The 26,169-nt window shown below is 41.9% G+C and overlaps 3 protein-coding genes across 3 annotated transcripts; all 3 read left to right on the forward strand.

Annotated features, from left to right (window-relative positions):
* The first annotated feature begins 6,310 nt into the window (after positions 1-6,310).
* LOC143323852 (apolipoprotein A-I-like) lies at positions 6,311-8,781 on the forward strand. Its single transcript, XM_076735974.1, is given in 5 exon segments — positions 6,311-6,328; positions 6,330-6,389; positions 7,104-7,155; positions 7,458-7,602; positions 7,784-8,781. Coding segments are annotated over 5 exon segments (879 nt in total). The 3' UTR covers positions 8,388-8,781.
* A 1,268-nt stretch (positions 8,782-10,049) lies between these two features.
* LOC143323437 (T-box transcription factor TBX1-like) lies at positions 10,050-12,792 on the forward strand. Its single transcript, XM_076735278.1, has 7 exons — positions 10,050-10,089; positions 10,490-10,664; positions 10,779-10,880; positions 11,098-11,269; positions 11,442-11,597; positions 11,758-11,825; positions 12,735-12,792. The coding sequence occupies exons 1-7, from the start codon at positions 10,050-10,052 to the stop codon at positions 12,790-12,792; spliced, it is 771 nt and encodes a 256-aa protein (XP_076591393.1).
* A 1,066-nt stretch (positions 12,793-13,858) lies between these two features.
* On the forward strand, positions 13,859-25,874 carry bace1 (beta-secretase 1). Its single transcript, XM_076735054.1, has 10 exons — positions 13,859-14,140; positions 14,364-14,780; positions 19,167-19,255; positions 19,464-19,680; positions 20,286-20,423; positions 20,533-20,667; positions 20,760-20,861; positions 22,089-22,238; positions 23,943-24,114; positions 24,291-25,874. Exons 2-10 carry the CDS (start codon positions 14,442-14,444, stop codon positions 24,527-24,529), a joined length of 1,581 nt encoding a protein of 526 aa, XP_076591169.1. The 5' UTR covers positions 13,859-14,140; positions 14,364-14,441; the 3' UTR covers positions 24,530-25,874.
* Positions 25,875-26,169: the final 295 nt, after the last annotated feature.

Below are 26,169 nucleotides of genomic sequence, written 5' to 3' on the forward strand. Positions count from 1 at the left end.
TCTTTTCCATCTATTAACTGCTGTTTGTCTTTGTTATTTGTTTGTTCTTTGTAGTGGAGCCCCCTCAGCCCATATTTTCCACTATTGCACTGGCACAACAGGAACAACAATAAACAGGAGCATTGTAGACTTAGTTTGGAATTCCTTCTAAATAACTTCATAATTCCTCATATTTTTCTTTCCTATCATGCCTTGCTTTAGCTCAGAGTTTTGTAGGCAGCAGCTGGTTTTGTCTCCTTCACTGGACACATTATATTAAAGGGAAGGCATTTACTTACATTTTTAATTCATCACTGAGAATCAGCGTTAAACTTTCCTCTCCTAATTTCAAGCCAGTGAACATTTTCATTTTCTTATTGTGACTTGAAAAACAAAGGACTGCTTCCTTTATAATGTGCGTTAAAACAGCTTGGCTGGAGTGACTTTATTTTCTACAAAGGGCAAAGGTAATGTGTTTTGCATGTGTCTTTGCAGGGGAAGTTGAATGCAAGGCCCCCTTTGAAATGGCAAATGGCACTGTGTCCCCCAGCCCTTCATTCACAGCTGGGGGCTGCATTAACACTGTGTTGCTAAATGATGCCTTTGTTCAGTCCCAGAGGCCAGGTGTGATACCAGATTGTTGACACAAATTAGAGGTTTCCTGTCCACCACCTTGAAGGAGATTTTCAAAATGTTCCCCCGGCATAGTATGTGCGCAGGGTAGGACTATAGTTTCCAATAAATCTTCATTTGACTTCTGTCCTGAACTCTTTACTCTGGGTTGTAACCACAAGGGGGCAGACGACAGGAGGACTGATGCAACAGGGCTGCTTCATTTGCCAAGTAATCCTTAGTCCACCTCTCTGACAGACTAATTTGAGTAAACTATTCTAACTCTCTGGCTTAATGTGATGTCAATAATGCAATACATTTTCAAGTATAGCCTACTGCTCATTTCCTACCCTTTGATAAAACGAATATAATAAAACACATATCAATAATGTCAAAATAGAGAATAGGTACCAAATAGAAATCTGCAAACCATGCCATGCGTGGGTTCATGGAAGAATGATTTGTCTTTCTGTGTGTTTGTCATGGTGTGGGCAGCTTGGTTCTAGTAACAGAGTGAATGACCTCTACATCTTGGGCAATGCTAGCTTTAGCATTACAAACTGGCCTTGAAACTCAGATGATCAACTGAACACCTACGCACCAAACTACACAGACAAAAAAAAAAAAAAATCAGATTGCACTGAACAGCATAACACACAGTCCTAATGTGAGATTGCAGTGTATTTTTCAATCTCAGTGCACCAAGAATGTTCCATTTCATGTTGTTTAAAACCAGAGAATAAGCATTACAGTAATTCATGTAATAGTTAAAATGTATTTAAAATATTCACAAGTAAAACTAATTCCTTCTTTTACTTACAAAAGTAAAGGCACAAAGCAGTAAAGTGTATTTGAGAGTCTAAGTTAAACTTCTCCCGCATAATTGTTTGTTAGATTAAACTATTCTAACAAACTATATCAGACAAATGCAGTGAAGCAAAAAGTGTATTTTTCTCTAAAAAATAATGGTAGAAATGGAAACAGTCAAATAAAGTTCTAGTACTTTAAAATTGGCTTTCAGCTCTATTTAAAACTCTACCTTGATTCAAAAAATTGCTTTCTGGCAGTGTCCTTCTTCAGGGGACATGCACAGCATGCACTGTTACCGTGTTGAAGAATACACCACACTGTTTTGCATTTACTTTTGCATCAGCTTTCAGGGGTGTGACGCTTCAAGGAACGTGTTCTTCTTATGTTCACTTGCTCTAATATTTAACAGTGCACTTTAATAAACTGTATTATCTTTGGAACAGTCTTACAAGCAGCAAATGACTAGAGAGGCTCATAAAAGGAGAAGATAATGTTCTCTCTCACTGGCCAGAACATCAACTCACTGCATGATGGTTGGCCTGGGAGTTGCTCAAGTGTGTCCTCATTATTTGCTGATTACGTGAGCGTTTGTCAGTATTTGTGAGAGTGTGTGAATTATTTTATGATTCAACAATATTCCCTGGTGACTGCTGGTCACCTTCATGTAGGTTATCTGAGTTCAGGATGGATTTTCTTGCTTTGCTGTCACGCTGTACAAACCACAGGGCGATGCAACCTACAGTGACACTCTACGACCGGGGCTTTGGTCCAAATATCTGTATTAAAGCAGAAGCGACCTCAGCAGATGTGACATTGCAAAACCACATCACTAAATTTAAGTAGACTTGGGTATAGCAATCTGAAGTGGTGTGTGTGTGTGTGTGTGTGTGTGTGTGTGTGTGTGTGTGTGTTAGAGAAAATGAGAGAGAGCTCCACACTGTTGCTCACAGCTGAGATAACCTCCCCTGCTGGTTTGAGAACAGTGCTCCATCATGGAGGCAGCTGGAACAATGACGTGACCTTTGAACCTCAGTCAGGGCCTGATCAAATGGTGGATTTTCTGATCAAATATTTATCATCTCCAGGCAATTACCCCACATCTGTCTGGCTGTTTGATGGTCACTGTAAAACGGGTTGTTGATCATCAACAGAGAACTTCCTTTTCTTAGTCAATAAATCCTATAACATGCGTTAGCCAAGAAATTAATCAGCTTTAAATAACTGATGAGGCCAATGAAATCTTAAGAATAAGATCAAATCATTCCTTTAAACACGTCTTTGTTTAGCAATTATATTATCTTACATCAAGCCCAAATTATCCAGCTTTGCTGTCTATACAATGTCTTTGTGATTTTGCCCAAAAAAGTTGTCAGGTACGAAGTTTCCAAATTTAAACTCTGTTCAAGAACAATGTTCTTGCTGCTCATCATAATAAGCAAGCGTTCAGCTGCCTTTACAGTTTTCTAAAAACATGCAACATTAGCTGCATTGCCAACAGCTGCCTTGCCAGTTGGAGTTCTGAATTCACATTGATAACAATTACAACAGCAGTAATCTAGATAAATGGTTCATTGTGGATGCTGAATCAACGTGCTGCAATCCAAGCAGTCTCAAAGGTTGCTGTCCCAGATAAGTGTCATCCTTCTGACAAGGGCTGTTTCACTCCTGGTCAGCAGTTCTGAGCTCAGCACAGCTGATATGTAGAACTCTCTTATCTCACAGACCGGGGCAAAAACCCTAAAGACTACTGTACAATGACACTACAAGCTGGAGCCATTGAGGGTTTGTGTGCTGTGATCTGTTCGGCTTTTTACTCTTCTTTGTGTGTATGGTGGAGACCTGTAACTAAGAATTACTATCATGATCAGTTTCTCTTTTTTGATTGCTTGTTTGGTCTGACAAAAGCCAGAACATAGTGTCATCGCATCTCCAAGTTCTTTGGTCCAATCTGTGGTTCCCAACTATGGCTGTTCTTGCTTGGCTGGTCTACTTTGCTTGGCTAAATTAGACACTTCTCAGCCAGAAATTCAGATATACACATCATTTAATGGCAACCGCATGGCTTCCATTACTACATTTTCAAATTGTCTGCTGTATTTTGCAAATTGGTGTCAAACAAATGGTGAGAGTTGATAACACCAGTTTGAGTCTAGCAGGCGTTGATGCGGCCTGCGTAGGTGACAGCTCTGACACCCCCCTCTCTTTGCTGTCTCATCAGGCTCAGCTAGGCTCCTCTCCGTAAAAATGTAAAGTGAGTGAGTTTGCTGAAGGGAGTGAGAGTGAAGGCAGACACCATAGCGTCAAATGCTAAATAACAAAGACAAATGGAAGCAGAGAAAGACAAAGGAAGGTCGAATGTCATTTGGCCTTTATTGCTGCAGACACACTGAAACCATCACAAAGGGAAAAAGGAAACATGTTTTGTGGTTTATACTTCTGGAAAAGAGAAACCCCTACACCAATGTAAATCTGCTGCTGAAATGCAATAAATGATTGCACCGATTGTTTTCTCAAAGCAGCTGACTCAACTGCTGGTACGCACTCAGACACAACACAGATGCATTTGCACCATAACAGGTTCATACCGGGTTATTTGAGGCCTGAACTAAAAATGTATACCATCATCCTTCCAGTGTGCTGTTTGGCAGTTGGAAACTATTACTGCTGACTATTTGGTTCTGTGTTCTGTACATTATTGGATAATTGCCTGTATTTAACAGCTGGCTTGAACAGTTTGTACCGATCATATTGCCCCCGAAATCATTTCCACCCTTTTCTGTAGTTTCATTCAGTTTTGGCAGCACAGTAAATGAAGCACCTGTGTGATCTGAATGAGTCAGACAGAGCCTGTTTTTGATGAATGGTTAAAGTGATGGGCATTGCCTCTTTTGAATTGTTAATAACAAGGACTAAGAATTATCAAGAGTGGTTTTATGAAGTGTGATTGAAATTTTTAATGTACACAAAGAGAGAAACATAAAGGAATGAGAAGATTCTACTTCATTTATGTAGTACTTAAGTGGTACTCTAGCTTACTTCACTTTGTATCTCTTTTTATTTGTGAAAGTGCTTTGTACCTTTTTTTAGAGATTGTTATAGATTGTCTTGTGCTCAGATCTGGTTTGTTTTGTTACATTTGCTTTGTCAGTTGTTCTTCAGCGACTTGCTGTAATGTGTTGTCTTATGTTTCTTTCAAGGTCAGTCTCTTATATACTTAGTCAGTATATTTAGAGGATGTTTTAGTGGCTGTGAAGAGCTCATTTTGACATGGAAAACTGACAGTCGAGTCTTACCTTGTACCCTTTTGTAGCGTCAGTTGCCTTGAATGTTGTATATAATGTATGTTACCATATATGATTTGAAATCTTGCTGTAGTATCTCGTCACATGTTGCATAAGATATGAACTGGACACGCTGCAATCGCTCGGAGAAGTACTGACAGTACAAGAATTTGAGAGTGGTGGCATTCAGAGAAAAGTACATTGATTGTATAGGCTACTGGAACTATATTATGCAATAAACACACCAGTCTCTTGGTTACAGTTGATTGCCTCTGACCACTTATGACAATGATTAACCTTGCACCAAATAACCCTGCGCTATTAGACAAGCTTTCACTCTTGCATGGTTATGGTCTGATTAATAGAAGGCAGCATTTTCCTTCTATCATGGCAAACACATCAGCAGCTGATGCTTGTGCAGAATTATTTCTACAGCACATCAATAAACAAGCGAAGAATGTCTGAAAATGTATACATTTCTCCTCTCTGTCAAAAACTCTAAAATTTCAAGCGTGTTTGTAATATATTACTGATTTTGTCTCATACTTTCATTTTGTATAGGCTTTTTTTTCTGATAAGGGACATGAATCATATCTTATATTGCAAATCTCAAAAGAATAGGCATGAACCTTTCAGTGGGGCAATCAGTATATGAGCATAATGTCTGTGACAAAATTCATTATTGTATCTATGATATACACTTACGTTTGTATAATTATAGACAACTTTCAATACTGTGATCATTCCTTTTCCTCAAATTACATGAAGCCATGGTGGCAAAGTCCACTGGTGATAGGACAACAAACAACAGCATGGCACACACCACTCTTTGACCCATTAATCATCACACACACACACACACACACACACACACACACACACACACACACACACACACACACACGCACATCAGCCACAAACTTTGTTATCCATAAACTGAGATAAGTCTGTCTTGATACTCTGTTCTCTATAGATTACTGCACTGTTACATGATATTGTGTGTGTCTGTGTGAATGTGAGTACATGCATGTTTGTTGTCCACAATTCAGTGACTGCAGATTGAATGTGATTGAATGTCAGACCGTTGATTGCAACAAGGCACTGTCTTCTGTTTGCTCTAGTTTGTTTCCCTTGGCAGCCTTCTGGCATCACTGGGACTGTAAATAATGTGGCTTTTCTGTTCTGCACACTCTTCTGCAACAAATTCAATGTAAGAAAACCACTGGGAGTAGTGGGGGGGGTCAACTCTCCTGTCTCTCCATTTTTGTTTGATACCACAAAAAACCTATTTCTGTCTTTTCAATCAGTCGCCTTTTGTTATTGTTAAAAAATATATGAATAACTTTCCCAGAACAGTCACCGGTAAAAATGTCCTGTTGCCTTAAAAGCATGGTGAATTGAAAGGATTGTTGTGCATCTGTAAAAGTTACAGTACATTTATGATACGCATAATCTATAGCAATTCTGTGGCTGTGTGTGTCGGTGTGTGTGCTGACTGATCTCCTCCCAGCAGGTGACCATTGAACTCTCAACCCAGTCCCCCCGCTGAGGGAGATGGCAGGGGGGTGAGGTCCACCTCCACGGAGACACACAGGCCTCACACCTCCACCCCCACCCCTCCTCCGCACATGGACTCATCCCTCACCGGGACACTATAAAAAGTGTGCTCTTGCTGAAGTTGTTCAGTCTTGTCAAGAACTCCACCAGGTAAGACAAGCAGCTGCCGTGGCTTTGACTGGGACTTGGGCTGTAGAACAGGTGGTCAGAAGGAACCTTTTCTGTCTGCCAGAGTGACTTTCTACACTCTGTACTTTGATGAAGTTGTGAACTGGTGCCAGAAAGAAAGAAAAGTTGTAGTGTTACACTTTTATTGGTGACTTTGGGATATTTAATTCATTGGAATTTTAGGATTATGCTGTTTAACCTGTCATGGTACTTTAGCAGTTATCTTCATTTCAAGAAAATGAAGAGACCCCTAAATTTAAGTGCACCTGGATTGAGACCGTCTTTGAGATCAGAGAGATGACATGATAATTCTATGACTGATTTACTGGAAAGGCTGGAAAGGGATTTTGTGGCAGTCCAGAGCTAATCTTCTAATCGTCTCTCCAATTTGTACCCATCCCTAATCTACCCAGATTACAGATTCTCTTAATAGGCAACCATATGCTCAGTGTTGGAACTCATTCGGGACAGTTCAGGGATGAGTGTGTAGCTCTTTCTTTTGAACGTGGCTCATCTGGCCTTAACATTGCTTTAGGTGCAGGATTTGTTGGGTTAAGGGGTTTCCATTTGTTATGTTGTTTTTTGTTCACTTCTTTGTGTAATCTAAACATGTTCTATGGAAATTCCTCACTGCAATACTGTGAGTGTGAGGTGTACTGATAATCAGTAACCAAGTTACCCCTTTTTCCACTCTAGACCACCATCATGAAATTCGCGGTACTCGCTCTTGCCCTTCTGCTGGCTGTCGGTAAGTACTGAATGCACTGTTTCTTATTCAAGAGAAATACTTAATCTGCATGTACATCTTTTCTCACTCAGTAGATCAATTTTAGTGAAAATGTAAAATAATACACTTTGTCTTTAAAGACACATTTGAGATACTGTATTTTCTGACTGCTTACTGTTGCTTTTTCCCTTCCTTCACCTTCATTTTCTCCTCGTCTCATCTCATCTCATCTCATCTCATCTCATCTCATCTCATCTCATCTCATCTCATCTCATCTCATCTCATCTCATCCCTCCTCTCCACTTTTCTTTTCCCCCTCCCAGGCTCTCATGCCGCTTCCCTGCAGGCTGATGCACCCTCCCACCTGGCCCAAATCCGGTCTGCTGTGGATGTGTACATGACTTCGGTGAAGGAAAGTGTCAAGAGAGCCCTGGACCAGCTCGATGACACTGAGTACAAAGAGATCAAGTAAGGCCTTGTCATTCATTAGCCTCAGTCAGTCCCACTTTCCTTATTTGCTCCATCACTGGTTCATTCAGCTTTCTCCCTTAGTCACTTTTTACTGTTCTCTAGTCAACATTTACTCGTCAATGTGTATGTTTAACTTTAGCTAAAATGGTTTTGCTCCCACATCTCTGTTCTCTCCCAGGGCCGGCATAGTTGTGCGCCTGGATGATTTGCACGGTCAGGTCAAAGCTTTGCAGGCAGCTATTGGCCCCGTGACTGACAACGTCGTCAACACCATGGCTGAAGTCACCGCTGACTTGCGAACCGCTATCGCGAATGATATTGAGACCCTGAAAACCCAGCTCGAGCCCCTGCGTGCGAACCTGAGGACGGTCGTTGAGAAACACATGCAAGAATACCGCGAAAAGTTGGAGCCCATTGTCTCCGAGTACTACACCAAGCACAACAGTGAGATGGAAGCCCTGAGGGTCAGGATGCAGCCCGTTATGGAGGAGATGCAAACGCAGATAGCTACAAACGTGGAAGAGACCAAGGCCGCCCTTGTGCCCATTGTGGAAGCTGTGCATGCCAAGCTCACTGAGCGTATGCAGAATTTGAGGGAAATGGTTGCTCCCTATGTTCAAGAATACAAGGACCAGTTAAAGTCTGCCTACACCCAGGTTAAGGCCCTGGACCATGCCGAAATCGATGCCCTGAGGGAGAAGCTTACACCTTTAGCTGATGACGTAAAGGCTAAGCTCAATGCTATGCTCGAGATCGTCGTTTCTTCCATCAACAAGAACTAAGTCCTCTCTACCCTGCTCCTGTAACTAACCTCACCTACCTGTCTGTCCTAGATCCATTCCACCTTTCTTTTCATTCCGTCTTTCCTCACATGCACATACAGACGACTTCCCAAAATGAAGCCACAACGCCATACTGATGCACTTCTTTGCAATATAATGGCAGGACTCGTGCTCACTCTCTCCCATGCAAACACCTTACTTCATTCGCACATGCTCAAGCACATACAGCCAAAGACATACACAGACACATACATACTCAGCACACATGCTTTGCTCTTTGCATATCATGGCCAACTGCTTACATTTTGTCTAGGATTTGTATGTGAAATGATGCTTGTCTGAAAACTGTGCCTTGGTGAAATACAGCTCAATAAACATCTGACTGTTTATACTACTTTGCTGTGTGACTCTTAATTTGAATGATGTCATATGCCAGTTGGATATCGAGAGGATTATTTCTTTTTCCTAAATGATCTGTCTGTAATGAAGCAGAACATCGTTTACAACAATCTATAACACACTGTAATTCACTCTCAAAATATATAGAGCAGTTTAATTAGAAAGATTACTGACTCGGGTACATAACGCCACACCTTCAGCTTCATTGGAGACCTCAGTGAGCCTGTAAGATCATAAACACACAGACAGCCCTTTGAAGGGGTCATCATTGATCACAAGGTCATTTGGAAAAGAGCAGTATTAATACAATCAGTTCTTCTTAAGAGAGGCATCCAATAACATATGCAATATTTCAGCCTGCGGTCCTGAAAGCTGTGATTAATGAGGTGGTCGGGGGAGCAAATTGGCCTATTGACAAACTTCAGTCTTGTTGTGCTTTATTGGGGAAAAGTCCTTTTTCTGTTTTGGATCCCTGAGGCTGGTACCCTTCAACACTGTCCTATCATAGCCACATGAGGGAGTACACACATACACACTCGTGTGTGTGTGTGTGTGTGTATGTGTGTGTGTGTGTGTGTATATATATATATATATATATATGTACACACACAGACACATCAATACCACACAACTTAACACTTCCACTCACATTTGTAATGCAACATCTTTGATTTAGCAAGAGCATTTATTATATCATTTGAGTGTTATGAGCTATGGTCAGGTCTGCATGTGACACAAAACCTTGCATGACACACACACACAGCTTATACAAAGACACTTTGGGACACCAACAACATTCACAGTAAACACAACAGTGGAAATAAGTCAAGGGGTTTATCAATGTAGCCCTGACAAAGTCTCATATGTTCCATTTTCTAAACATTTAACAATAAAGTATTCACTTCTGTTGATTTTAGAGAATAACTGGCTTTCTAATTAGCACGGTGTTGAAACTCTAGCCTATGAATAATAAAAGCAGTTTGCAGCTGTCTTCATCTGTCCACACCCAGTAACACTGGGCTGATTAGAATGTTCTTAATCTCTCAAGGTTTGGCCACGACAAGCTCCACTTAAGACTTTAGGCTATAAGAAACAATAAAAAAAATGCAAGCAGGAATTTACGGAGGTTCCAAAAAGGTTTTGTGTGCGTGTGTGTGACTGTGTGTGTGCGTGCACACCAACACCACATTTGTGTATTCACAATTCTTGGGGCGGCATGCATGCATACGTGCGCAGCTGTGATTAGAGCATGTCATTGGCACTATGAGTATTGTAATGGATGAGGCAGGCATGGAGGTCCCCAGTGAGAGTCTCATGGTGTATAAAACCAGCTTGTTTGTGGGCACAAGCAGCCACTCTTGATGCTTGGATGTACATCTACCACAGGCTGTGAGGAAGACTTTTGCCTTCAGTTCAAGGCCAAGTTGTGTTTGGTTTTAATATAAAGACAAGAGTTGCTTCTTGTGGTCAGAAGTTTGAGGAACAGACTGGAGGGAACAGAAATACCAAAGGAAGAGACAAAACAGCAAATTCAGTCATACATACATTTATCTTCTAGATCTTCAAATGATGGATGGTAAGTGCTTGTTTTATAATTAAAATGGCCTGAGCTCAGTGGAGGGTAAATCCATTTATGTGACAATGGTTAAAGACAAATCTGTGATCCAAGTGTGAACAAAAGTTCAACACAAATCTCTCCTCAGGTCCTCAGCTGCCTCAGAGCTGTGAACTATCTCTGCCCTGCTGTGCAGACAGGGGGTTATTGTCGAGCGCCAAGGCCCCCCAAGTCAGCGGGGTTAGGGTTCAGCTGGAGATGCATGCACTTTGGCAGCAGTTTGACCAGCTGGGCACAGAGATGATTGTTACCAAAGCGGGAAGGTAACAATAACATTCGTAATTATATTCCTCATCACCTAATCTCCCACTTGAGTTTTCCTCTTTCTCTGGTGTCTCTTACTACATTGTGTCCATTTACATGTTCACAAACTGCAGGAGGATGTTTCCAACATTCCAGGTGCAAATCTCTGGGATGGATCCTGCTGCTGAATATGTCCTGCTCATGGACTTTATCCCTGTTGACGACAAAAGATACAGGTCAGACACATGCATACAGTGAGCTCTGCAGTGCTTGGAGTGTAGTGAGTAACAGAGAGTGTTACTTTCTCCAAAATACAGTAGAAGTTATTTCTGATCTGTTCTGGTATCATTTAATATAATTCAAGACTTATAACCCTGATCTGTGCTAGTTTTCCTTCATCGTACCTTATCAGTCCTATTTTACATATTTGAAAAATGTGTGTGTGTGTGTCAGATATGCCTTCCACAGCTCATCCTGGTTGGTGGCAGGGAGAGCCGATGTTGTAGCCCCAAGTAGGATGCATTTCCACCCAGACTCACCTGCCTGTGGAGCCCAGTGGATGAAGCAGACTGTATCCTTCGACACCCTCAAGCTCACCAACAACCTGCTGGATGACAATGGGCATGTCAGTCAATGTCTTTCACGTGACTCCTACATGCTTTTACTGTTAGAGTGGAAAAAAGAGCATATAGGAGCTAAGAAACAACGTTGTCTCGTCTTCAATCATGAAAGACATATTGAATTGTCTCTTTTCTGACTTGCCTGTTGTGTGTTTTCTCCCACTTCCTCCTTGCCAGATGATACTGAACTCCATGCATCGCTACCAACCACGCTTCCATGTCGTGTATGTGGATCCAACCCCCAACAGTCACTTAAATGCATACAGGAACTTCTGCTCTTTTTCCTTCCCAGAGACGCGCTTTATGGCTGTGACCGCCTATCAGAACCACAGGGTAGGACACCCAGGATTAGGTCACTGCACATTTGTATCAATATATGTCAAACACCTTTGTACTAATGACATCATTCTTGAATTGTGCATTAACTACAACATTTAGGAGAAATGTAATTTGCTTTTTATCTTATTTATTTTACCATCACGCTCTCTGTCAGATCACCCAGTTAAAAATTGCTAGCAACCCATTTGCTAAAGGCTTCCGGACTACAGACCCCCAGGACCGGTGAGTGTCCATCAGTGATTCAGTCAGGTCTGAATACAGTTTGCCTGATAAAAAAAAAACACATCGCTGCCTGGAAAAACCAGATGGAATCATGACTAGATCACAGTGCATCTTTATCGCCGTTATCAGCTGGTACATAGTGATAAGGCAGCAGCCTCGCTGATAGCTAATCTTTGACCTTTGTAAGCAAGGAGGTTCTTGAATGGCAGGTTGTTGGCCATGTATGTTAAAGCTATGAGAGACATGATTATAGCGATTTATAGGAGTTTGCATATGCGTGTAAGTACATGTATAAGTCTGTCTACGATGCTTGTGTGACTATACACGATATCTGTGAGGGGTGAATACTTGTGTGTGTGTGTGTGTGTGTGTGTGTGTGTGTAGGGTGGGTACTTCCAGACACCTAGCAGTGTGGTGTCCACCAGAGGGCAGAACTGAGCCCCTCATCACCAAACCTGAGGAGCAGAGAAGCTGGGGCTCAAGGACTTCAACAGGTGAGTACCTCTCTGTGTGCATATCACAGCATGTGTTGGGTGCAACAACTTGGATGAATTAATCATGCTCAGCATCTGTTTCACACTAGTTTGCTTTTAAATATAATAACCCACAGCCACAAATTCTGTTGTGTGGAGTCTCTTGTTGGATTATTAGATGCTTCATACAAGAGGCAGGGTTACAGAAAGGACTGTCAAACACGGGTCAAAGTCCTCTTAGTTGGTGGATCCAACAGTGTTTTGACCTCCAGCCATATTCAACAATCTTACTGCTCTCGTGTTAGAAAACTGGACAGGCTAATAGACAGAAACTGATCATTTGAATCGGCAGTGGGCGAACAATTTAGATTTGATAGATGATATAACAATAAGTGCTGATCAATACCTGTCCAACTGTGTTCTCTTGTGTCCTCAGGACAGGAGGATCCAGGCCCATTGTTGGTGGAGCAGTGTGGACTCTTCCACCACTGTAAAGACTCTGTGGGACTCACTGTGGAGAGCAGAGATGGGCACAGTATATTAGCACCTGCTTCCTTCCTGCCTATTCCTTCCTACTGGGACTGTCCAGGGTCACCTCAGGAGAGAGGCAGCCTGTCTCAAGGAAAGAGAAGCAAACTAACTGACCTTTGAAGTAAATTTGACCTTGTGCTCTTTTGATATCAAACTTCTGTGTTCTGTAATAAATGTACATAGTTTGTGGTCTCAGAATTAATTTACAGGGATACTATGCATTATGTGTTCCATGAAAAATGATAATATTGATGGCAAGCTGATTGATTTCCAGCAGTGTGACTATATTTAATACCATAGCACACATCAAGTGCACTATACAGTCACAAGAAAGTACTATAGATTATAGTAATAGTAAATCACATACATGGAAAAAACATGAAATACTAGAGCTGCACAATCTCAGCAGAAAACATTAAACACACTGTACTAAGTCCCACTGCAAACTTTATTAATTAATTTCTTGCTACGACATTTGTGCAACTGCAATGCATCCCTTTGTCGTCTAAGATAATAAAACAGCATTTTGATCTTGGTGTATGACTTCTCTTAAATTTGGAAAATGCAAATGATGTACACTTAGCTGTAGGTGTTCTGGGTGAGAGCAGGCAGAAATGCCTCAAAACCTTTTGTCGGCGAAACAGTCACGGGTAAAACTTCATTACCCAGAATGCGGAATGTCGCAGGGCTATTTCCTGGAGAAGCGGCGAGAGCCATGTCAAGCCAGCGCCTTCAACTTAAAAGAAAATCGAACGACATATGGTGTGCGTGTATAGGATTAAGGACATGGATGATGGTTATCTATCGACTGATGTAACATATCGTATTTTATTGTAAAAAGACTAGTGAGCTAATGTTTCATTAAGAGATTATCAGCCCATAAAGACAAACTTTTATAAACTGCTTTGGGAAGTAACGGGGTTTTATGATGCATGATTGTTTCAGTTATTAGTGTTTTATTTCGAAAAGGCTTAGAGGAAGTCTCGTGAATTTGGAGTGTAACTTGACGGCGGTGATGCTCGCGCTCTCGCAGCTCTGAAGGATGCGGCGGGGTGGATGGAGGAGGAGGAGGAGGTGAAAGACTGGAAGGCGGAGAACAGTATGAACGGGTCGGGAAAGCTGAAGGATGCGGATTACGGTAGCCCGTCGGCCAGCATGTCTACCGACGATGGATTCGGTCCTTTGAAACAAGGATGTACGGAGGAAGCGACACAGACCTGCGGCTTGTTGTTGCACTGAACACGCAGGGAGAGCCTTTATTTACCCGTCGCCTCAAATCATCTGTGACACCGAGGGTCGCCTGGTTTAAATGTGAGGGTAATTTGATGTCCAGCGAACGCTGTTTTGTACTAGCCTACGTATTACTTTGTCGTGGTGTAAAACTGTATTCTTCTGTGCCATTTAACGTAAAGAAAACCGGAGAAAAAGCACGCTGACCCAGTCCCTCTTCACATTCGTGGTTCAACTGCCATCATGGTTGTAGCCGTCATTTTAGCATCATCGCCAGCTGATCTCTTCTCCCGTGTCACTGCAGACTGGATGTCAAGCTGAACGGAGCGCCGTAAAGTCAAAACTAAATATACGAGAAAATACAACTTCACCGAGTTTCAACATGGAGGCGTCGCCGTTCCAGCCTCGCTGGTTGACAGGTCTGCTCTTATGGACGACGTTGTGTCTTATCGGCAGCGGTCAATCCGCGCCGGACGCCTCGGGCCTGCCTCTAGCCATCCGCGTGCCACTGCGGCAAGGCGCTCGCGCTGAACCGCCGCCGCAGCTGCCACCTGCCGCAGCCGTGAACCGCGAGCGCGGCAATACGGGGAAGTACGGTGCGCGCAGGCGGAGAGGAGCGGCAGCGGGCGGCATCAGCTTCGTGGACATGATCGATAACTTGCGTGGCAAGTCTGGGCAGGGGTACTACTTGGAAATGGCCGTGGGCTCTCCTCCGCAGAAGGTAAAGGTTTTATTTACATGGCATGATTAATATGTTGTCAAAGCACTTCTGAATGCTAAGTCTTTATGAATATAATCATGCACTTTTTGAGCTAACACATACAACAAAATCAAATGAGTTAAAACCCAATAACCTCAAAAAGTCAATAAATCTTCTCTGAATGATGACATTGATGACATTCATTGTTACTCTTCAGTATCATTTTATTACTCTGCACAGAGTCTGGCTGTCTGTCTGTCTCTCACACACGGATTTAATCTGCTTTATTGATAAGAATATTCCGTTTATTACCAGGTACACAGTTTGTGATCAAACCTTAAAAATCATCATAATCATTAAATCTGGTGTTACTTATTGATATGAAAGGGAAGGAGAAACAACACTGCCAGAGCAGAATTTTACATTTATAACGCATTTACTTTATTCTTGAATCAGTGTGTCTGTGCATGTATCCTCTCACTTTGTTTGGACCAGCTTATTATAAGAACAATAACAAGTAAATGTAATACATATTTAATACTATTTAAGTACCACATACATACACACACACACGGTCTAAAACATGCATTATAATCATACCATAGAAGATACTATGCAACTCAATGGGAGGTGACATCATTATAAACTTATAACACACCTTGATGACAGATTCACAGCGTGTGCCCATTACTAATGTAAAGACCCTCATACTTCAATATTTCTAATGTAAGTCCTCGACAATTAAATCGTGAATTTTAGATTTAAGTCAGTTAACAGAGAAGCACTTCAAATATATTGTCCGTCTGTCCAATACCGTTAATACCCCTGCAATGACAGATGGCCTGTGTGTGTGTGTGTGTGTGTGTGTGTGTGTGTGTGTGTGTGTGTGTGCGTGATTGAGAGAGAAAGTGAGAGAAAGGACTGAATGATACAGACAGATAATGGAACCATTAATTCTGCAGAGTGAGGAGTGCCAGCTGGGTGCAGCTGCAGTGTACAGGCTGGCACACAGAGGGCGACGGGTGGAGGGAGGAAGAGAAAGTGATGAGGTGGTAGAAGAGGAGAAGAAGGTGAGGGAGAAGGTGAGAGAGGGAGTGAAGCGGAGAAATCAAGAAGTGACAAGAGAGAGAGACTGAGAGGGACGAGGAGTGAATGAGAGGAGATAAGAGAGAGGTGATGAAGGAGAGATGGAGGGCCCTAAGTGGAGGTATCACTCTGCCATTGAGAGACACTGATGTTTCCTTCATCAGACACATCTGCCTGATCAGGGCGTTATGCTGGGCACCACAGTGACTACTCACCAATTACAAGCAGTGAGCACAGTGTTGGTATGTCGAGTGTCCTTCAACCAGTGGTCCAGTTTCCATCCCTCGTCAGCCATCACTCACCCTGCTGGAAAGCAAAGCAAGACTTTGAGAAATATGAACCTTTTCCGAAATAAACCCTATTTTAATTAACACAAGAAGCCAAAGTGCTCAGGCGTTAAGTGATGTCTGAACACAAGCAGCGCTTCATGCAAGAACTTTGCCTTGCAAAATACTTAAATTGGCGCAACCAATCAAAGTGTGTTGAGTGCTATCTTTTCATACTTGACAGCCTTTTGAAACACTACCAGTAACACATATTGGTAAGTGCCAAAAAAGTAGCTACATTTGATCCCCAGTCCTGCCACTACCAGGGCACTGAATCCCTACCATAGATGTACAAAGTGCTGGATGAGCTAGCCAAATATAGGGACCCTTTCATTCCACTGGAAGTTGCGCCCTGCAAAAATGTTAGTTTCACCTTCTACTTTAATTCCTGTGACGTTTCAAATTGTGATGTTAAGAGAAGCCTGTGCAATGCTCATGGTACTGTCTTCACAGCTGTACATCTTTTTTCGTAACGGATGTGCATGCCAGTTAAGTCTTTATGGGTGTCACCTGACCTTTGATCACGACCGGGATCGCATACTGTCCATGGTAGCCTGGTTACCACCAGCTCCATGACCTCAGCCCTGAACACAATCGAAAACAGTTCAGAAAATAGGTTTGCAGTGCCTGTAAAATGGCAAAAGATGGGATTTCATTTCAGGCATTGAGACAATATAATTAGACATATTAAAGGGTGTATAAATGTCTAATATTTAGTTACTGGGAGTGATGAGGAGCTCAGGAAGGACACTCCCTGTTTGCATCCTTCTAACACAAAGCACACTGATCCTCCAGGACTTCAGGGAAAACCTGTAGGACCAGTAAAAACAGGAGTTTCCAGACTTGTGCGTATGAACCAAGTGGACAAGTGATGCTCAGTGACCATCTAATTCATTAAAATGACCGGTCAGGATCACCATTTCCATAACAACAGCTGTTTGCAAGCCCTTAATAAGTCATACGAAGTCTTTCATCAAGTGATCTGACTGTGTTAAAGGCTTTTCAATGCTTTGTAGATGCCCCTGCATCTACATAAATAGATCGGATTGCACAAGTGATGAAAGGCCCTGCACTTAACTCGAGATGCATGGTGGATGCAAAGTTGTGGAAATGACCTGAAGTCATTGATTTGCAACAACTTTCAGATGTTGCATTGTATTCTGGTAACCACAAGATGATTTCTCCTCTATAGCGGAGGGGGAAGGGCAAAAAATAATGGCTGGAACAGACAGGCACTCTGCCAAGAGGACAGGAAGACAGAGAGAGAGAGAGAGACAGAAGGGAAAAATGTGAGGTCTCAGTGTGTCAGGATGCAGGCTTGAGTGTGCGTGCGTGTGTTTGTGTGGTTGTGTATGAAAGAAACAGATCTGTCTTGAGCAGTCAGCAAATCTCTGGCCAAGAGAGGAAATCAGAGTGTGTGCAGCATTGTTACTGACAGTTGTGGCATCTGTAGGGACAGTACATACAGTATGTATGTCTGTATGTGTGTGTGTGTATATATCACTGACATGGATGCATGTGTGTGTGCGATGCTTTCAGGCCCAGCCCTTGAGACAGTAGCACTTCTCTGGATATTTAAAGAGCCAATCCATTATTGAACAGCTTGCTGTGGCTGTATGGCTGTCTATCTGTTCTTCTGTTTGTGTGTGTCTGTGCCACTCTGTCTGTCTATGTTCTCTGCCAAACAGTTGTTCTTTCACCTCATGTGTCACTCAGCATAATATTACAGTATGTTCTTATCAGTGGTGGAGTGTTACTCGGGACGTTTACGTCACACTGCTGCTCCGCTACATTTTGGAAGCCAATATTCTACTTTTCACACCACTGCATTTATTTCACAATATTAGTTATTATTCATCCACATTTAAATCAAATACATTCAGATTAAGTATATTAAGTAGTTAAATTTCATCAATGCATCGCTAATTATAATCTAGTGATATTACAGCATACATATATATATTCATGAATGTGTGTATGTGTGTGTGTGTGTGTGTGTGTGTGTGTGTATACACATCATTCTGAAATGGGACATTTTGCATAATGAGTTTACTTTCGATAATTTAAGTATATTTTGATACTAATTTTTATGTACTTTGAATGCAGTTCTCAAAGCAGGACTTGTAACCAAGTATTTTTACACTGTGATATTGCTGCTTTTGCTTAATTACAAGATCTGAGCACTTCTACCACCACTGGTGCTTCAACAAGGAAACATATATCAACTGTACAACCTCCACATTAGCATGTTACCTAGAACTGCATGAACGACTCACACAGTGTACTTAATGTGCATGAAAGCAGCGACAGACAACAACAGACAGAAAGAAACATGATAAATGGCATACAGCAGTTTATATACAGCATGTGTAAAGTTATGATTTCTCATTTATAATATGATGCATGTGCAGTAGGTGTTGCATATGTCTGTCTCCATCGCCATCTGCCATTATGCTCCATTCACACATTCACTAACTGTTTTGACTGTGCAAAATATGATACTCACACAGAGATGCAGACAGAGGAGGAGGAGATGGGAGAGAGAGGGAGTAGAATGGGCAACCTGAGAGGAGTGGAGGGTGAGAGTGGAGACAGAGAGGGCACAAAGAAGGACATTTAGGACAACAGGAAAGAGCACAGGACACTACAATGAAAGAGAAATGGATACAGAGATGTGAGAGGTTTGGCTGGCTGTTTGCTGTAATAGAGGAAATTAGATAAAAATGAGCTGAATCTGTATAAAAAAAGAAAAGATAACAATAACAGAAATCAAAAACCCCCACACAGAAAATTGTTTTACAAACGGCCGTGTCTGTCTCCAACGAAGCAAAGATAGATTAAAGTTGCTCTTCAGAGAACGAGTGCAATCAATTTCATAATGTAACCCAAGCATCACTTCTACAAACCTATTGATTTTTGTAAAATCCACATGGTGTGCATTTAATAAATCTCTCTGTCTCTCTCTCTCTCTCCCCTTCTCCCTCTGTCTCATTAGCTGAACATCCTGGTGGACACAGGAAGCAGTAACTTTGCAGTCGGGGCAGCCGCTCATCCCTTCCTGCGTAGATACTACCATCGCTCGCTGTGAGTAGAGACGCGAGCGGTGAAATGTGCAGCCACATTTGGTTCTAAAAAAAAAAAAAAGGCCATGTTTCAGGGGGTTTTCTGGTTTTGTTTTCTTTAATCAGAATTCAGTTGTCTCCCATGAATGAAGTTTTAAGCGACATGTCTGATTCCAGCTGCAGCTTGCAAATCATCTCCTCCACCTTTTCTCCCACTCATCCATCCACAGCTCCAGCTCATACCGTGACCAGGGGAGGAGTGTGTATGTTCCCTACACCCAGGGTCGCTGGGAAGGGGAGCTGGGCACCGACCTGGTATCTGTCCCCCACGGCCCTAACGCCACGCTGCGCGCCAACATTGCTGCAATCACCCAGTCAGATCGCTTCTTTATCAATGGATCCAACTGGGAGGGAATCCTGGGACTGGCTTACGCCGATATAGCTCGGGTAAGAGCGCTCAGTGATTTTTTAGCTCTAAGGGAAAGACACTTCAGCAAGTTATCAGTGGACACACCACCAGCCTGGGAAAGTGTATTCAGTCATTCAAAAATGCTGTTTATTACTCCTCCTGTGGGCGATCAGGAAAGCCAAATAGGGTGGATGTCCAGTGTGTTCCTGTGAGCACTGAGCTTGTGAAAAGACCAGTGGGAATACTGTACTTCCTTTTTTGTCCTTTTCCAAGCTTTCTGAATCCTAATCTGGTGTAAGAGGGTGATAGCAAGAATGCAGATGGATGCGGGATATAGTTTTTTGGGTCATTCAAATTCAACCGGATATTTGGAAGATGTGACAAGAAAAGTAACACATTTTTGGATATGTAGCTAAAATCTATCGTGTTTCATTTTGTTATTACTGAAAGCTAAAGTGTTCACCTCCGGGAAAAGTAATAATAGCACTGCGTTCAGTGGGAAGGAAAGACAGGGGAAGGAGAGGCGGGATGAAACCTGATTTGACAAAAGATGTTGATATTTAATCTTGTGGAAATGAAAAGCTGAAAGCTGAAAACAGCAGCTTGGTTTCTCCGTTCTCTCTATTTTCTTCTTCCCTTCCAGCCTGACGAGACATTGGAGCCTTTCTTTGACTCTCTGGTTCGCCAGACACCCGTCCCCAACCTCTTCTCTCTCCAGCTGTGTGGAGCCGGCTTCACCCAAAACTACTCCCTGGGGAGTGCTACTGTCGGCGGCAGCATGGTGAGACACACACACACACACACACAGACACACACACACACACAGGTACAAATGATCTAATATCATATTTGAAGCCAGTACTGGATTCTCTTTTTCCGTATGCTCTCAGATCATTGGAGGAGTGGACCCATCGCTCTACGTGGGAGAGCTTTGGTACACCCCCATCCGCAGGGAGTGGTACTATGAGGTCATTATTGTACGAATTGAGGTGAATGGACAGGACCTCAACATGGACTGCAAAGAGGTAATATATACTGGTGGCTGCAAATCTAAAGAATCGCTGACACTAAAAGAGAAGAGATTTCTAATTTGTGACTGTTTATCTGTCTTTCTTAGTACAACTATGATAAGAGCATTGTGGACAGCGGCACCACCAACCTTCGACTGCCTAGAAAAGTCTTCCAGGCTGCAGTTAAGGCTATTGAAGCAGCCTCTTCGGTCAGTCCTTACGATGCTATAGATACTTTTATATATTTATTACGATCTGCGTAATACTCTTCTGTTTTTATTTTTCTTCCTCTGTTGCTTCCGCTGCCCCAGTCATTACTGATTTCTTGAGATATCTGATGTAAGCAGATAACAGTATTTTAGCCAACATGGAAAAGCTTGAGACTCATTTTTAAATCGATATTTTTAAGGAGAGTCTCAGTCACCTTTGTATTAATGCACTAATGAAGGACTACCAAAAAGAGCGCTGATGGAGACAGGACGTCTTACATCTATGGTAACTTTAGATAGTATTTAAAGAAGGTGAGACATGTTAGTGTTTCGCTGTTTTCCCAGACACCTCAGGATCACTTAGGAAGGTTTTGTATTTGCCCTCATTTCTGTTTTTTTTTTTTTTTTTTGGTGTGTAATAATTTTAATTACAGTTAACATTGTCCAAATTATATAGATGCTTATTGTCCTAAAAAAACAACATAAAAATTATTTTATGTTAGCCACTAACAATACAAAGGCAAGTGTTTTTTTTTTTGTTTTTTTTTTTTGGTTCTATCATTCCGCATGAGGGAAAGCGACAGCCAGTTTTAATCACTTGTGTTTTTAGCACACTGAAATCCAATATGAAACGTAAGTCACAGCTCTTGATGAAGGTCAGCGATGAATAGAAAAGGCATAGAAAAGTGTGTGGGAGTACGCGTCTGTTCTATTTACAAACGATAACTGCAGTAATTTGTGAGGAAATTATAGTCTCCTATATGTATGTGAATAATGAAAGTGTAATTTAGTGCCCGCCGACACTGTCTCAATGCCTTTTGGAGCAAAACGATGGTGTATGTGTTCTGGAGAAAGGATAGAAAAGCTCACACTTAACACTATTAATGCCGCGTGCAGTGGAGACCAGCCTCTCTGCTATAACTAACACTAGGGAAAAAGCAGTCTGATAACAGGCACAGGTCTTTGAGATGAAGCAGACTGATGTATTTAGTTTGCCTGATTAGAGTTGGCTGCTGCAGTCTGTGGTAGCTGCTCGTTTACAAGTGGTGGACTTCAGTGCTAATGTTGCTGATGTTGCCCTGGGCGATGACATATTCATCTTGTACAGTTAATTATACTGAATCCATTCCCCCAACTCCTACTGGATAAGCTCCAGTCTCCCCTCTTGACCCTGATTTGTAATGGGTGGATATGGGAAAGGAAAGAATGAATGTCCCTGTTTTTCAGACAGAGCAGTTTCCCTCTGGGTTCTGGTTGGGGGAGCAGCTGGTATGTTGGCAGGCCGGCACTACACCCTGGCACATCTTCCCAGTCATCTCCCTCTACCTGATGAGTGAAAACCACAACCAGTCCTTCAGAATCTCCATCCTGCCCCAGGTAATACTCAACACTTATCCCATGGGACCATATCAAGAAATATCACTTAAGCCTAAAATTCTGTTTCTTTGGCCAAAGTTTTAACCTTCATTGAAAATTAAAACAAGTTTGCCATTACTATGAGTCACGTACATCCTCTGTAATTCTAAGGTAGGATAAATGCAGAGTTTTCATTTCCCTGTGCACTCTTACAGGAGGTCAGGTCACAATAAGTCCCCCCATGCTTTAACCATAATCTTTTAAATAGACCTCAGTAGATGAAAGCCTGGCTAGGTACCACGAGGAAAAAAAATAACGACCACGTTTCAAAGAGAATTACCTTTGAATATATTTTCTACAGCTTTTCATAAAGCCCTGAAAAGTCATTTAATGGCTTTTATTCAAAGCCACTCAGAAAGGCCTTGACGGTGGTGGAATGAATACGATTTGACAGTGAGATTTATAAGTGAGGTTCAATGCTGTAAACCTGTGGGAGGCTCTGCTGACAGCATAATGAAACACTGGAGAAAATTTTTTATTTCCTTTGTCTTCTGTTCTAATTTCTATTGCAGGTGCAACAGTAAATCACCAGGTATAGAATGTACATTGGCTGCTATGTATGCATAGGAAAACATGCAAAATTACCAATAAACAAACAGATTTGAGGCTGATACTGTACTCACTCAGAGTTTCAAGAGTCTGATGACATATCAGCTGATATTCGTACTTTTAGAATAAATACATAGTATAATCAAAATTATAAAAGGATCCCTAATTTCTCGATGAAGAATTGTGACCATGATATGTACCTACGGATGAGGAATAAACATACCAGTGCTCTCTGGTGGACAAACTATGTAATGACAGTATTTGTGTAATGTCTTTGACGTTTATCTACTGCCTTTTAATGTTATTTATCAGCTGACGTACAGTATGTACAGTACGTTATATATCAGTGATAAACTGATACTTAACCGATGATATCAGCCATGCCAGTGTATTGGATGGGCTTGTTGAAGTCTGGACATCGGTCCGCATCCAGACCAGGGGTGGCCACAGGTCAAATCCGGTCCAACAAAGCTTCCCATTCAGAATACTAATGAATTCAGAAAATGCGTGCCTCTAATGTTATTCACCAGTGGAAGAGGTCCAGTCTGTCCTGAAAGCTTTCCAACCACTGGCAGCGAGACAAAAATGTCCATAATTCATAGAGCAACTGCTCTACTAAAGGGAATACTCACGGAGACTCACTGAGTGAAACACTTAAGTGTCACTTGGGTGTATCTTTGTTGGCCAAGTGCTGTATTGAGTGTATTTATTTGCTTCCAGGGGTCCTGAAGAGGAGTTTTTGTACTGTGAGTTTGTACTGAGCACTGACTGCCTCTTTGGCAGAGGTGGGTTTGGAAGCACATCATCATCATCATCATAATGACTGATGGGACATTTGTTGCTGTGCCAATTAAACCCATCCAGTGACATGATCTATCCATTGTGATGGGAGCCCCCTGGGTCAGAGAAATGTTGATTGTTTTGACAGAATCTATCAATTGAGGAGGGGGCTCCCTGTACCTGTAACATATACAGTACACTCAGAGGGAGAGCTGTGTTAGTATTAGACATCACACTGCAAGAAGGGTGTGTGTTCATACCTTTCTTGTTTGTAATCTGTGTCGAACTGCGCTCTCTGATTCTTCCCTTTATTATTTTTTTCTTTTCTTTGTGCAGCAATACCTGCGGCCTGTAGAGGATGTGGCCTCCGCCCAGGAGGACTGCTATAAGTTCGCCGTGTCCCAGTCAAGCACTGGAACAGTGATGGGTGCTGTCATCATGGAAGGCTTCTATGTGGTCTTCGACCGAGAGAAGAAACGCATCGGCTTTGCTGTTAGCACCTGTCATGGTGAGGAGGAGAGGTTGGAGGGGAGGAGGAGGAGAATCAGTGAGGTTTATAGTGAAAATTGGTGAAGGGCAAAAGGGAAAGAAATAAGAACACCCGTAGAAAGAAGTGTTGAGATTGAGGGACTGCCTAAAATATCACTATTATCCTGAACGACAATCCTATTCTCTCTTTTGTAGTGCATGATGAGTTTCGCACAGCCTCTGTAAAAGGCCCCTTCCATGGTGTCGACCTGGAGGACTGCGGCTACAACATCCCTCAGACGGACGAGTCCACTCTGATGACCATCGCCTACATCATGGCGGGGATATGCGCTCTCTTCATGCTGCCGCTGTGTCTCATGGTGTGCCAGTGGCGCTTCGCCCGCTGCCTCCACCCACACGGGGACTTTGCTGATGACATATCGCTCCTCAAGTGATGGGAGGGAAGAAGGGGACAAAAGAAGTCGTAGAGACCTACATGTGAAATGCGGGACATGTTGGATGGATGGCTTATTGTACATTGTTACAAAATGTTGGTGCTGTTGAAAGAGAGCTTTGAGAAGGTTCATCAGGAAGATAATATGTAAAGTAGAGAAAATGCTGCCATACAGCGAATACACAGTGAACTGTACTGCCCTCTAATTGGACAGCACTTGAGGATAACTAGAGCCATTACTAACCTGGAGAACAAGTGAAAGTTGGTGTCCTCAGCGTCAACTTTGCCTGTTTAAGCAACCTATGCAGATCAGCATGGCTAGAGGAACTGAAGTGGGAAAACAAACAAAACAAAATCAGCAAAATCTTTCTTATAGGTAGTGTATAAATAGAGCACAGACATGGATTGGGAATTTTGAAAAATTTGTCTCACAAAGGAAACAAATTACAAACACGGCGAAATGAACAAACTCACGAGCTGGATGTGAGTACAAGATGGGAGTCCATCATGCAGTCAGACGTGGTTTGCGATGGTATGATTTGAACATATGAGCGCGTGGTTACATGTGTGTTTGTTTCTAGACCTACTGTTTGTGGCTTCTGAGTGAATGGGACAAGGTTGATATGTGTGAGCATGCCTGTATGTGTGCACAGCTGTACTGTAAGTGAAGAGTAAACAGCAAGATTTAATGAAAATGATACTACTGAGTGTGAATAGCATCTATGAAATTACACTATTTTGCAAATGCCAGCAAAGAATTCTGCAATGCAAATTAAGTAAGCATAAAGAGGCTAATTTGATGAAAAATCAGATTGTAACAGCATTTACTGCATAAAAATCAGTTTTGCTTTGTGTAAAACTGAGACTACTGAACAGTCAATATCAGATGTCACTTTTTCTTCTTATATTGATAGCTTAAATATATCTATTGTACACAAAATTTGTGCATTCCAGATCCTCTATTTGCACAGGCATACACACACACACACACACACACACACACACACACACAGATACACATTGCTTATCCTCCTGCAGCACCATATGATGATTTGCACATGTAACAACACATTACATGTTAACAATGCAAGACTAAATAGGGCTTCTTTTGCAGATGCAGAAACAGCCTAACTCACCACATCTTTCAATGGGGACCATATATGCTTGGACAAGGAAACCAGCCCAAAGTATGTTAAACACTAAAGAACACTATGTACTGTATGTCTACAAGGGGCAGTTTCTATTGTCTCTTGGCAAGCTGTAAATAGAAAAACTCAGAACTGTATATTTATCTGTCAGGCGCTGGCAGCACTGTTGAACCAATAAAGTACTTATTGTAACTGTAATATGTCAATTTTTGTTTCTTAACACAAAACATGAACCACAAGAACTACCTCACAGACTGGCATCCATTATATTTGCATTTTACCATTTCAGTGTTAGAAAATGGAAACGTAGAGGGATTCAGTGTGTTCCCCCATAACTATCATGTAATGGTAAATAATTTAGAACATGTAAAAACATAGTCTGAATACCAAAGACAGAAACTGATTGATCTCAATTAATGTTTTGCAAACTGGCCTCCCAGAAAAATTAAACTTTAATAATAAACTTTTTTGACATGAACTTTGCATAGTCAAA

Source organism: Chaetodon auriga, chromosome 7 (assembly GCF_051107435.1).
Source record: "Chaetodon auriga isolate fChaAug3 chromosome 7, fChaAug3.hap1, whole genome shotgun sequence".
Taxonomy (NCBI): domain Eukaryota; kingdom Metazoa; phylum Chordata; class Actinopteri; order Chaetodontiformes; family Chaetodontidae; genus Chaetodon; species Chaetodon auriga.